General features: G+C 40.9%; 1 protein-coding gene across 3 annotated transcripts in view; it reads left to right on the forward strand.

The window, feature by feature from the left end:
- RBM6 (RNA binding motif protein 6) overlaps positions 1-13,848 on the forward strand; it is an 83,737-nt gene that overhangs the window by 65,763 nt on the left and 4,126 nt on the right. For 2 of the 3 annotated variants that reach the window (XM_052653422.1, XM_052653405.1), the window contains exons 7-17: positions 1,167-1,241; positions 5,674-5,734; positions 7,800-8,066; positions 8,451-8,611; positions 9,431-9,528; positions 10,212-10,254; positions 10,395-10,476; positions 10,702-10,787; positions 11,537-11,683; positions 12,000-12,095; positions 13,184-13,444. In XM_052653422.1, the coding sequence (XP_052509382.1) occupies positions 1,167-1,241; positions 5,674-5,734; positions 7,800-8,066; positions 8,451-8,611; positions 9,431-9,528; positions 10,212-10,254; positions 10,395-10,476; positions 10,702-10,787; positions 11,537-11,683; positions 12,000-12,095; positions 13,184-13,444 (1,377 nt within the window). The remainder of the gene's footprint in view (positions 1-1,166; positions 1,242-5,673; positions 5,735-7,799; positions 8,067-8,450; positions 8,612-9,430; positions 9,529-10,211; positions 10,255-10,394; positions 10,477-10,701; positions 10,788-11,536; positions 11,684-11,999; positions 12,096-13,183; positions 13,445-13,848) is intronic. The other variant, XM_052653498.1, reaches the window with a different exon arrangement.

Raw genomic sequence — 13,848 nt, forward strand, 5'->3', positions numbered from 1 at the left:
GTTTTGACAAGACAATAATTTTATTCTGTGTATTTCTCTTGACTCTTTTGGTGTGAAAAGCAGAGAGGTAAAGCATTATTTGACAGATGTATGGATTCAAGCAAGAAACTGAGGTGCAATTGCAAAGAAATGCCTTGTATAACTCAGAGCCCTGTCTGAGGAGACACAGAGGACCCTAGAGGGCGGAGAATGAACACAGCGCAGGGGCTAGTTCCAGAGTCGCATCCTCGGTTAGTTCACTTGCAAGTGTGGGTGAGGGTCCCTGGTCATTAGGCAGAGATTTTTTTTTCCCCTCTGCTCTAACACCTATCTGCTGTCTAGTGTTTATTAAACAAAATTTATTTCATTTTTCTTGGTGTGAAAGAATTCGTGTCTTGTCCAAAATGCAGAGGCAAAGGAGCTCTGTAACTGCAGGCTTGTTGAACCCCTTTTCCCCACCTGTTCCTGTGCCAGAGTTTGCCAAAGTGTTCACTTGCCAGCTGTTGCTCCTCACTTCTCACGGACAGCTCACTCCGAAGGCTCAAGCCACAGTGACACGGCCGTTTCTGCCGCCGCCACCACCAGCAGCAGCCACTAGGTTTCCTGCTCTAAGGATGTGACCTGCCGTGAAGCTTTCACAGTCCTCTTTCATTCCTGTCTTCAGTGTTGTATCTCTTTCTTTTGGTGCTTTTGCCATGCAGCAGTATTGCAAAAAAAAAAAAAAGTTTTCAGGCACCAAAGTGAAGAGCCCTTACTACCTTACCATAGGGATTTGAGTTAGCTATGGCAAAGAAGGAAATTGAGAGGGCTCCTTGTGCCTCTGTGCTGAGCAGGAAGGAGTTTGCTTCTTGACAGTGTGCTAGCTCCCTAGCCAGGTGGAGGACTTGCTGGGATTGTATGACCTCTGGAGGAATATAAAAAGAAAGACAGTGCCCCCAACCCACAGGAGCCAAGGCTGGAAGACCGATCTCACCTTCTCCCACTCCCTTTCCCTAAGCTTAAGCTTGCTCTGCCAGCAGACACTGCCCCAAGACTGTGGCTTATAACAGCCATTTCCTTTTGTCCATGAATAAGCTCACTCTTTGTAAAATGTTTCAGCTTGGGGGACTGGAAAGGCTCTCTTGTGCCTTCCTGTCTCTTCATTTCTCCAAGGGTTAATGTTGATGGCTCTGTCTTTGTCTTCACAGGGAACTCTAATGATCCATGACAAAGAGGTCACACTCGAGTATGTACCAAGCCTGGATTTTTGGTACTGCAAGTGGGTGAGTGCCCAGATTTCTTCTCTTTAGAAGTAAGGATCCAGCGTCATAGTTCCTCCGTGTTTCCAGGAATGCTGCCTGGTGCATTATACATTGCCAAGGGCAAAGTTCTTCTTTCTTGGTTCACTTCAAATGAACTGGAGGTCTAGGGAAGGTCATCCCAGCTACTGCCTGTGGCCATAGAGGTTTCAAGGCCTGTAGGTGGAGACCTTTTTTCCCAGGGACATATGCCATGTTTTTGTTGATTTTGAACTGAAAGAAAGACAGTCCCTTGATTTAAAGCCTACCCCCAGTTACCTTTCCTGGGAGTGGTTAAAGAGGATTTACTAATACTTCAAAAAATCTATATACAGAGGCTGGATCTGTGAGAGGTATAAATTTTTTTTTTTGGATATTCAGGGGTTTCCAAGGATATAGAACTTCAGGTAACGTAGTATTTGTCCTCTGTTTAACTTCATATTCTTCTTGAACGATATATTTAAAGATTTTAGGTTATACTCTTTTTAGATGTCCAGTTTGATTGCAAATGAGTGTGAATATACATTTTATCATTTTTCATCGGGCTATTAGTTTCAAAAATAAGTTTGAAAAGTCTGTAAAGTTTCTGAACCAAGATTCACTAAAAATATTGTAGAACTTGATAAAATTAAGTAATGGCTTTAGCTTGACATTTTGAAATACAATTTAAATAGATATAGTTGTCATTCACCAAAGCATTAATAGTTCATGGATATATACCATAAGCTGTCAATTTAGAAAGAAAGACATTTAATTATTTTTTAAATAGTTTGCTGTTTTAACCATTTTAAAGCATGTAATTCAGTAGCTTTCAGTACTTTCACAGTGAAGTGCAATCACCAACACTAATTCTAGAACTTTTTCTTCACCCTGAAGGAAACCCTGTATCTATTAAACAGTCATTCCCCATTCCCCTTTCATTGAGTTTCTGGAAACCACTATTCTGTTTGTATCTCTGTGAATGTGCCTATTCTGAACATTTCACATAAGTAGAACCATGTATTATGTGACCTTTTGTCTGCCTTCTTTCACTTACCGTGTTTTCAGGGTTCATCTGTGTTAGAGTGTGTATCAGTATTTCATTTATTTTTATGGCTGAATAATAAATGGATATGCCACGTTTTGTTTATTCATCAGGCAATGGACATTTGCATTGTCTCCATTTCTTGGCTATTGACAAGAATACCATGAATATTTAGGAACAAGTTTTTGTTTGAAAGCCTGTTTTCAGTTCTTTTGGGTTTATGCCCAAGAGTAGAATTGTTGGGTCATATAGTACTTTCATGTTTTAACTCTTTGAGGAGCTGCTGAACTTTTTTTCACAGAAAGCAGCTGCACAGTTTACATTCCCATCAACAGTGTCTTAAGGGTTCCAGTTTTTCCACATCCTTGCCAACATTTATTTTCTTCCCCCTCAAACCGCCCCTCCCCCCTGCCTTTTTTTTTGGTAGTAGCCATCAAACTGTTTAACAACCACTAGTGGGTGTGATGGAGAAGGCAGTGGCACCCCACTCCAGTACTCTTGCCTGGAAAATCCCATGGACTGAGAAGCCTGGAAGGCTGCAGTCCATCAGGTCACTGAGGGTCGGACACGACTGAGCGACTTCACTTTCACTTTTCAGTTTCATACATTGGAGAAGGAAATGGCAACCCACTCCAGTATTCTTGCCTTGAGAATCCCAGGGACAGGGGAGCCTGGTGGGCTGCCGTCTATGGGGTCGCACAGAGTCGGACACGACTGAAGTGACTTAGTAGTAGTAGTAGTGGGTGTGAAATAGTATTTCATCTTCATGATAGTGATACTGATTTGCAGTTCCCTAATGATTAGTGATGTTGAGCATCTTTTCTTGTGTTTGTTGCCACTGGTGTATCTTTTGGGGGAAAATGTGTATTTAGGTCTTCTGCCCATTTTTAAGTAGGTTGTTTGTCTTTTTTTTTAGTTGTAAGAGTTCTTCTTGGCAATTCCGTGGTGGTCCAGTGGTTAGGACTCAGCACTTTCACTGTGGTGACCCAAATTCAGCCCCTGGTCAGGGAGCTTATGAGCCATAAACTGTGCAGATTAAAAAAGGTCCCGCCCCCACCAAAAAAAGGCTGTTTGAGTTCTTTATATATTCTGGATGTTAATCCTTTATCAGATATGGTGGTTTACGTCACTGAGTTGTGCCTGACTCTTGTGACCCCATTGACTATAGCCCACCAGACTCCTCTGTCCTTGGGATCCTCCAGGCAAGAATAGTGGAATGGGTTGCCATTTCCTTCTCCAGGGGATCTTCCAGGCCCAGGAATCAAACCCAGGTCAGATAGGGGATTTGCAAATATTTTCTACCATTCTATATGTTGTTACTGTGTGTTACTTTCTTGATAGTATCCTTTGATATACAGAGTTTTAATTTTGATACAATCCATTTTGTCTGTTTTTTTTTTTCTCCCGTTGCTTGCCCTTTGGTATCATGAAAGTATTGCTAAAGCCAAGGTCTTGAAGATGTATCCTTATGTTTTCTTCTAAGAATTTGATAGTTTTGTCTTTTAAATATATTTGGACCTTTGATCTATTTTGAGTTAATTTTTGTTCAGGATATGAGTTAAGGGTCCATCTTCTTTGGAATGTGGATATTCAGTTTTCTGTGAACCATTTATTGAATTAACTATTATTTCCCCATTGAATAGTTCTGGTACTCTTGTTGGAAATAATTTGCCCATAGATGTATAGATTTAGTTATATAGACTCTCAGTTTTATTCTGTTGATCCATATATCTGTTCTCATGCCAGTACCACATTGTTTTGATGATTGTAGCTCTGTAGTAAGTTTTGGCAGTTGCAGAGTGTGAGTCCTTCAATTTTGTTCCTTTTCATTGTCTTGGCTACTCAGTGTCTCTTTACACTTTGCTATAAATTTGAAGATGATCTTTTCCATTTCTGCAAAAAGGCCATTAGAATTTTGAGAACATTTTGCGTTTATGTAGTGATTGTCTCTACATCTTGAAATTATGAGTGATTTTTTTATAATCAGAGCTGGAGGGAGCTAGCATTAAAGAGAAATTTTTGAACTCTGTTTTCTGTTAAGTAGCAAAAAAAAAAAATAGAAGATGTTGGTATCTGATGTCAGAATTATGCAACTGTTGCCAAGGATGTTGCTTGAAAGAGCAGAATGGCTTGGTTAGATTGTCCCCTAAAATATCAGGCCACTCTTTTAGCTATTTCAGGGGTATTTTGTAATTTCTGTGCTTCTCTGGAAGGATTGAACTGCCAGTCCTGCATATGGGATCTTTGGCCTGATGTGAAATACACTTGACTTCTAAAAAAAATTCATAGCAGTAGTAGTCATAATAGCCAAGAAGTGGAAACAGCCTTAATGCTCATCAGCTGACAAATGGATAAACTAAATGTAGTATAGCCATACATTGGAATACTATTTGGCAATAAAAAGAAATGAAGTACTGATCAGTGCTGCAGCATGAATGAACTTAAAAATACTATGCCAGACACAGAAGATCAATTCTGTGGGACTGAAGGTAAGAATGGAAGATGACTGCACTAGGTTTTTCTTTGGGGGATGAAGAAAATGTTCTAAAGTTAAATTTTGGTGATGATCTTACTATATATAGATGTACTAGAAATCCTTGAATAGAACACTTAAAACTGATCAATTTTATGGTGTCTAAACTATAGCTACCTAGGTTAGGATCATAACTCCCCCACTTAAAGCTCTGCTGTGCGATCTTCCCACAGTGTCTATAGGGGATAGATTCCCTATATTTTGGTATCAAAATCCACAGATGCTCAAGTCCCTTATATAAAATGATTTTGTATTTGCATATAACCTAGGCACATTCCCTGATATACTTTAAACCATCTCTAGATTACGTATAGTAGATAATACAATGTAAATGCTCTGTAACACTTCTAACGTCCTCAGAACAGCTACCAGAGGTGCTACCTGTGGATCTTCTTCTTCCTTCCACGCCCTTTTTAGAATCAGTGTTTGAGAAAGGAATTGATCACTGAATTCTTGGTTCCAGCCAAGCCTGAATCGGGCCATCATAACCAGTTCAGGATCAGATTTTTGGGTGCAGGCTGGGTAGTCACAGCCTTAGGACAGAATCTCCTATAAACCACTTAATAGTCCATTTTCCTTAGTTAAGTTTACTTCCGGGAGAAATCTTTGTCCAGAGCAAAGGCATTTGGGCTGCTCAAAGGTCCAGCCAGATACCCTGTTAGAGGCAGCTCTCAGACAGCAGCTCACCGGATTCTGTGCCAGCTCTGATGAGTAGAGGATATCAGAATGGTTAGGTTTTACGGGAATCTGAGATATGGCTTATTTCTTTCATTTTTGGCAGTTGTCACTGTGTTATATATATAAGGTTAAAAAAAAATTTTTTTTTTGGTCAAATTGAATTATTTTCTTTCCCTGTGCAGTGTAAGGCCAGCACTGGTGGACACCGATCTTCATGTTCATTCTGCAAGTGCCCAAGGGAAGGTGAGTGGTGGTAGAGGCAGAGGTGGTAGTTATTATTTTGTACACTGAACATGACAAATTTCCTGCTTTCCTTGGCTTTAAAGAGTCATCATCCCTAAATACAGGTTCATCTGGAAAACTCTTAAAAGTGCTGTGTGATAGCTAACTTTGTGTGACCTGTTAGTAAATAGTTTTGGGTCTCAGAGTTCTGCCAAGGGCAGGAGATGGATTATGGGCTACTTAGCCTGGGCAGCTGACCATAGGTCAGCAGTATTGTTACTTAGGATATTGTTACAGTTTAAGGGTATTAGGTTGAGGAAGAGTCTACATGGCATTCGTCCCTGTGACCCCTCCATCCCTACTTCTTTGAAGTTATTGGGGACAGTTTGCTATTGTTATTGCTTTCTCATTTACATTCTAAACATTTGAGGATCTTAACACAAACACATTCCTTAAAGTAACAGTAAAAGTATAAACAAGACAAAATCAGGATTGAGGGTATGTGTTATTATTAGAGTGATAAACCTACCAGCTTCTCAGTGACTTGATTTTAAAGTTAATTTCTCCTGAGAACCTCTAGGTAAACAGCCTTAAGAGTCTGTCAAAGGCATTTATAACAGTAGTCCTATAACAATGACTGTTACATGCCTCTTTCTGATATTATCCTGTAAGGAAAGCTAGTACCTGACAGTAAAATACAGTTCAGTGCTGGGATCCTGGTAGTCTTCTAGAAGATTTGTTTGTTCCAAAGTTAGACTTTAGTGTGCCTCCAAGGAATGTTCTAGCTGGGCTTTTGGCCTGTAGTGGAGATTCTGCTCTCAAATGAGGGCTATGAAGCAGGTGTTCTGAAAATATTTGTGGGGAGGCTGTATAAGCTCTAGAGTCCAAACCAGCACGTGGGAAGGTGAGTAAATAACTTTCCTATCGACAGGTGAGAGATTTTTAGCTTGCTGTATTACTCCAGTTATGCAAAATTGTGTTTTCCCTCCAGAAAATCATCTTTTCAGTCTGTTCTAACAAATGAATAAATGGGTTATAGAAACTCTTGAGCACCATACCACTAAGATGGTTGAAACAGCTTTAAGCTAGAAACATACGTGGCAGGCATTCACTAGTCGCCTGTCACCACTGTTAAGTAATCTCTACACTGCTCCCATAGAACGTCTTTTTGAGCCACATGACTTCCCTTAAGAATGAATTAACTGTTAAAAAAAAAAAATGCCTCCAATTAACGGGGCACATTATCCTGATATAGAAAGAGATTTGAAAATATCTTGAAGGACGTTTACCTGTTACAGTTATTGGCATGTAAATGAGGCTTGTACAGGTAGGTCTCTTCTTACTTTTGCAGGAGACTGGGGTGTCTAGTCTTATAGAATTTGGGCAGCTATTTTAGTACCATAACACTGGAAAAAGAAAGACTCCTAGGCATAGCATATTTGACATAAATGTTTCTAGCAAATTCCTGGAAAGACCAGATGTTTAATACTTTTTTCCTAAGATCTGTTCTTATCAGTAGTTATAATAGTAAAAGTCCAGGGTCTCTGAAAGATTTAAATGTTGGGGAAGTGATAAAAAACTCACTCATAAGATTAAATTTTTTAAATACTTAGTTACTGCTGAAAACTGTTCTATTTACTGTCTTGTTAGCCTTTCTGCTTAAAGTTTGTCAGAGGACTTCTTTGTAGGTTTTTTGTTTTGTTTTGTTTTTTTTACTTTTAAAAATATTCCAGGGAATTCTCTGGTGGACCAATGGCTAAGACTCGGCACTTTTACTGTCATGGTCCAGGTTCAGTCCCTGGGTAGGGAACTAAGATCCTGCAAGCCATACAGCTTGCAGGATATAAGCCAGTTCCCTGGCAGTATAGTGGCTAAGACTCTGAGCTTCCACTGCCAGGGGCACAGGTTCAGTCCCTGGTCAGGGAAATAAGATCCCACATGTTGCTCACTGTGGCCAAAAAACCCAAAAATAAAAACATTCTAGTGCAAGTATTTGTTGGCAAGTAAGGAGGAACCACAAGAGTAGTGTTTGGGGGATTAAAACCTGTTGGAGATTCTTTTTCTATTTCTGTTCGTCTAATGACAGAAGCTAAGCAAGAATTAGTAACCTACCCTCAGCCTCAGAAAACATCCATACCAGCACTATCAGAAAAACAAGCCAGCCAGCCCTCAAGGTCAGCTGATAAGGAATCTGAACCCAAGAAGAGGGAAGAAGGACAAGAACCACGCTTGGGACATCAAAAGAGAGAATCAGAAAGGTATCTGCCTCCTCGAAGGGAAGGATTCACCTTCCGAAGAGACCGAGAGAAGGAGCCATGGTCTGGGGAGACACGCCAGGATGGGGAAAGCAAAAGTAAGTGGTTTGTCAGGTCATGTACCAGTCTGTGACCACCACGGTTGGGGCATAGATGACCTGTACTGTGACTTCCTACACCTTAGTAAAACAGCTCAACCTGATTGTAGACGCTATTGTTTTTTGCAGGCCTCGCTGTCAGAATCTGTATCCTCCAACGAGCAAGTTTCTATTCAAATGTAGCAAGGCATAACTTTAGATTTCTAAGTATTGTGAAGAAAAGTGTGAAGTATTTAACTAACATTCTGTTATAGAATCACCCTTGGTAGAGCAGGGTAACATCTGCAGTATAAAAAAAAAATACACTCAAACCCTGAAGACTTCAAAATTGTAAACCTTTCTCTCTTTCCTTTCTCCTCTCCCATTTGTGCTTGGTTTGTTTAGCAATCATGCTAAAACGCATCTATCGTTCCACTCCACCGGAGGTGATAGTGGAAGTGCTGGAGCCCTATGTCCGCCTTACTACTGCCAACATCCGTATCATCAAGAACAGAACAGGACACATGGGCCACACCTATGGCTTTATTGACCTGGACTCCCACGCAGTGAGTTGCAGTTGTCTATCACCCCCATCCCCCAGGCCCCTCACCCTCTCCTTTCACCCCAGGATGGCCTAGGAACAACTGCCTATGGAAACCTCAAGAAGGTTGGAAGGACTTGACCCTTAAAATTGTCATGTGCCACTTGGCACCATAACCCCTGTTATTGTTTTCTTTGGCTCATTCAGGTGAAGTGACTGCCCTAGAAAGTTGGAACTCTGAGTGGCTTTCCAGGTCTATTTCTTGTCTGGTGGCATTTCAGTTTCCAGTTAAAATAAAGTGACAGCTTAGTCACTTGGAAAATCTGAGTACTGAACCTTTTCAAGATTTTGTTGAATTTTCTAATTTCTTAAAATCATTTTGACCAATCACAGTTTTATGTTTGATGGTAACAGAACATTCACTCTTTTTCCTCAAAGTGTTGCTTTAATAGATTCTTGTGCCTTGAATTTCTAGTTGTGGGGCCCTTTTCCATGTAAGTAATGCGAGGGTAGCAATGAAAATTATGTTTTGCACTCAAAAAAATCACGAGAGACTTTGTAAACTGGATCTGATGCAGTGACAGTTGCAGACTAAAAGAAGAGGATTTGAACTTTTGAAATTGATACTAAGAACTGATGGCTACACTGACCATTATTCTGATCAGCGCTTCATTAAGGGTTGCTTATTTTTGCCAGTGTGCTCTTAGTGTTATAATGATGACCAGAACATAATGTTTAATAAAGTTTGTTTTTTTTTTTTGAGAAGGAAAATCCATGTTCAGTTTTCTTTCATAGGACATGTGCTTTTCTTTCTTTGGGTTCAAATGAGTCTTTGTTTCCCCAGGAAGCTCTTCGAGTAGTGAAAATCTTGCAGAACCTTGATCCACCATTTAGCATTGCTGGGAAAATGGTAGCTGTAAACCTGGCCACTGGAAAACGAAGGTAAAGCAGAGGGATGGGACTCCTTTGTGTTACCCCACTCAGATGTTTGGGAGGCAGCTCTTACCTCTGACTGGAGATACAGGGTAAAGCAGGCTTTCCCAGTGTAAGTTGCCTCAGATTCACATGTATGTTTTCTTTTTCTATGGCTTGCCTTGTTCTTTCTCTAGATTTTTTTTTTTTTTTCCTTTTAAATAGTAGTATTGAGTACTTATTTTTTTTCCCCTCTTAACTCTCTGGTCTCTTTGGGCCCCAGGTGATGGTACAGCCTTGGATATGCAAAAAAATTGCAAAATATCCTTGCTCCCTGAAATCCTAAGAAAATGCTGTCTTGACTTTGTTCATACCCCCATAGTGCTGGGAAATCTTATTTTTTACTCCTTCACTCATCTTGACCCAGAAGTGATAACTGGGAAGTAGCAGCATCAGAGAGGCAGGCTTACAGGGAGGGGTCAGCTCTGCTCTGGTACCGTCAACTCAATTGCTGTTTTCCTCCAGCAGATAGTTATACAGGAGTCCCGCTGCTTCTCCCTTCAGGAATCTCTGCATCACCAGACCTCCTATCTGGGTTGATTCCTTTCCGTGCCACGGGGGGAATAGAGTTTCTCTGCAGATCTGTTAGGGTTGGGCACCCCTCAGGTGGCTTTCGGTAGCAGGCTCAAGACATGTTGTGTTGTTTGTTGCAGAAATGATTCTGGGGACCATTCTGACCATATGCACTGCTATCAGGTAGGCTTCAGCAGTTGGGGAGTGCTTTGTTAAGATCCTCAAGTGACTGAAAAAGTGACCTTCAGTTCTCTCTAATGGCTGATTGTTAAGGTAAATGGCTATCCGAAGTTCCATAATTTTAACTTGTTTTTCTGTGATAGGGTAAAAAATATTTCCGAGATAGGCGGGGAGGTGGCAGAAATTCAGACTGGTCTTCCGATGTAAATCGACAAGGACAACAGTGTGAGTAACCTTTGTCTTATTTCTATTGTTCTTTCTAGTTTGATTGCCCATTAATTGAAATCTTGATGGTCACAAAGTTGGCAAGAGACAAGGGGTGCTCACTCAGAGAGCTCCATCTACAGGTTTTCGGTTGGCCAGCCTCCTTCTTAGATTGTTCTTGATGAGTCCCCAGCAAGGGCTTCTTTGGACAGGGGCTAACACTGGCTCTGGTTTTATTCCCTCTAGCTTCATCTGACTGCTACATATATGATTCTGCTACTGGCTACTATTATGATCCCTTGGCAGGAACTTACTATGACCCCAATACACAGGTGAGTTTGGGGCTTTGTTATTTTGTAAATCATTCTTTTATATATATATATATATATTTTTTTTTTTAAGATTGATTGATTGATTTTTGGATGTGCTGGGTCCTCATGGCTACGCGAGCTTTTCTCTAGTTGTGGTGAGTGGGGACTACGCTTCATTGCAGCGAGTGGGCTTCTCATTGCAGTGGCTTCTCTTGTTGCCGAGCATAGGCTCTAGGCATGGGGCTTCAGCAGTTTCAGCTCACAGGCTGTAGATCATGGGCTTAGTAGTTGTGGCGCATGGATTTAGTTGCTCCACAGCATGTGGGGTCTTCTTAAGCCAAGAATTGAACCTTTGTCCCCTGCATTGGCAGGCAGATTCTTAACTACTGGACCATAAAGGAAGTCTTTATTTTGGTGTGTATGTTTTGTTTTCTTTTGTTTTTGGTGTTTTTAAATGTCCAGGTTTTATATTGAGTTGTAATTATGTAGGTGGATTTTAAAGATGGTAATCTTCATGTTAACTGTTGTATGTATAGAAAAATCAATGCCTTGTGACATTACAGGTGAGAACAGTGCTGCTCTTGGGAAAAATGGACAGTGAGTGGTCTGGCTACCTTTTGACCCCTGGAGTGGGTTTTTAGGTTGTTTGGTATGTTTTCCTCTAAGGCAAGAGAGAGAAAGCTGTTTCTTTCCTTCAGAGGAGAACTGTGCTCCTTAGACGTGGAATTTCTGGGAAAGTGAAATGTTCTATAGACTTAACTGTTTTGCAGCAAGAAGTCTATGTACCCCAGGATCCTGGGTCCCCTGAGGAAGAAGATATCAAGGAGAAGAAACCTAGCAGTCAAGGAAAGTCAAGTAGCAAGAAGGAAACATCAAAAAGAGACAGCAAGGAGAAAAAAGACCGAGGAGTCACGCGGGTAAGAGGGCATGGGAACCCTGCTTTCTTTTCGCCACAGTGCACACTAAATGTATATATCTTTCTAGATAGAATTGTAGTAAAGGCTGAAAGAGATAATGTACATAAATGTACCATCTGGTACCTGACATAGGGTAATCACTCAATATATACTAAATGGGATGTGTTTAAACCTTTTTTTATTTTGGAATCACTATAGTAATATCACAGATATTTCACAAATTAAGAGGTTTGGAAAATCAGACTCATTTCAACAGGTGAACTCTAAACCCAGCTTTTATGAGTATCATATAAAAATTACCTGGGATTTTGATCAGTTTCAGGAAAATGCCAGTGAGGGGACAGCTCCCCCAGAAGATGTGTTTAAGAAGCCTCTGCCTCCCACTGTGAAGAAGGAAGAGAGTCCTCCACCAGTAAGGCTAAGCTGATGTGCTGGGCTAGGGCTGGGGCTGATTGCGAATGGGAAAGAAGGTTCAAAGGTTGATGACTCACTTCGGTGTTATTGGTCCTGTAGTTCTCTGTGTCTCACAGACAAGGACTCCTCTTGAGTGTAAACATGAGGTGCATTTTCCTGTCTGTTAGTAGGAGTGTTCCTTGAGACTCAGAGACCGTTATCTGTCCTTTTTCTCTCTACCTTGTGCCGTTCCTACCAGACCAGAGAATGCTTGCCATTTTTAAGTTAGAATCTTGATTTTGTTAATTCTTCTCTTCTAAATGACCAAGGAAACATGTTTTCCTGGCCCTAACATTTTCTACTTTTTGATGCTGCATGAAAACATCTTAAATGTCAAGTGCATGCATATGTCATTTTTATCATTTGCCCGCCAGAGTGAACAAGGCTAACACTGGTACCTGTTTTTTAGATGTCTTAAAAGTGATAGTCTCAAGGTAATCAAAAGTTATTTTGATGCTAAGCCAATGATCATGTATCATTATTTAACATTTTCTATAAACTCATGATAAATACTTTCTGCTGCTCTACATTGTTGATTCAGTTCACTGTAATGTCTATCCTAATCCTGCCTTTGTCTTTACCTTATTCAGGAACTGGATCTATTTACCTGAGTGTTTATCCTTTAGTTAGTTTTAGTCCATCGCCTAAATCTCTCTTGCTATAGGGGTTTCTGTGCCCTGGATGAAAGTTGTCTTTTCTCCATGGGTTACAATGTCTCTGCCTCTTTAGAAGTAACTTGTAACTTTTAAACTCTTTCTTTGAGGGCTATGTGAGTTTCCATTTCTCTTCCTTCTCATCACTCTTCTATTGCTAATGTCACTTCTAAGGGAACCTTTCTGGCTTATGTCAGTGGACAAGGAGAAAAATCAAGCTCAAGCCATGTTGCTTCCATCTGGAAGATGAACAGTGTGGTCAGTGGGCCTGTTTTGAACCCAGTTCATTATCCAAACCAAAAGAGAAGAAATGAGATGCCCATATCAGAATATCTAGAAAACACGCCCCAAATACAGGTTGAGGTTGTGTTAATCCCTGGCCTTCTCCTTCCAGCCTAAGGTGGTAAACCCTCTGATTGGCCTCCTGGGTGAATATGGAGGAGACAGTGACTATGAGGAGGAAGAGGAGGAGGAGCAGACCCCTCCTCCACAGCCCCGCACAGCACACCCCCCACAGCGGGAGGAGCTGACCAAGAAGGAGAATGAAGAAGACAAACTCACTGACTGGAATAAACTGGCTTGCCTGCTCTGCAGAAGGCAATTTCCCAATAAAGAAGTTTTAATCAAACACCAGCAGCTTTCAGATCTGCACAAGGTATTAGGGAATGGGCCCTGGCCTTCTGAACTTTGACTGTCATAGTTGAGCATTACAGTAAAAAGAAGCTTATGCTGTCCTTCTCACTCTGTCTCTTCCCCAGCTCCTCTAATTAAATCATTCTAATTCAAAAATGAGTTGTTTTTCCACCTTTTTGTTCATGAGTGGCTCTGCATTAAGATTGTGCCTAGCTTCAGAAAACTGCAGTGTATAGACACAAGGCAAGCAGTATGTCTGGGGTTGAAGCACCAAGGATAGAGGCTGTGCTGAAGTCAGGAGGAGCAGGGGTCATGGAAAAGGACACTCACTTGCTGGGTTTCTCATCTTAGCTCTACTATTAACCTCACAGTTGGTCTTCAGATAAGGCCCTTTACTTCTCTGATACTTGGTGGCTTTACCTAGTT

The sequence above is a fragment of the Budorcas taxicolor genome, chromosome 1 (assembly GCF_023091745.1).
Source record: "Budorcas taxicolor isolate Tak-1 chromosome 1, Takin1.1, whole genome shotgun sequence".
Classification (NCBI taxonomy): Eukaryota; Metazoa; Chordata; class Mammalia; order Artiodactyla; family Bovidae; genus Budorcas; species Budorcas taxicolor.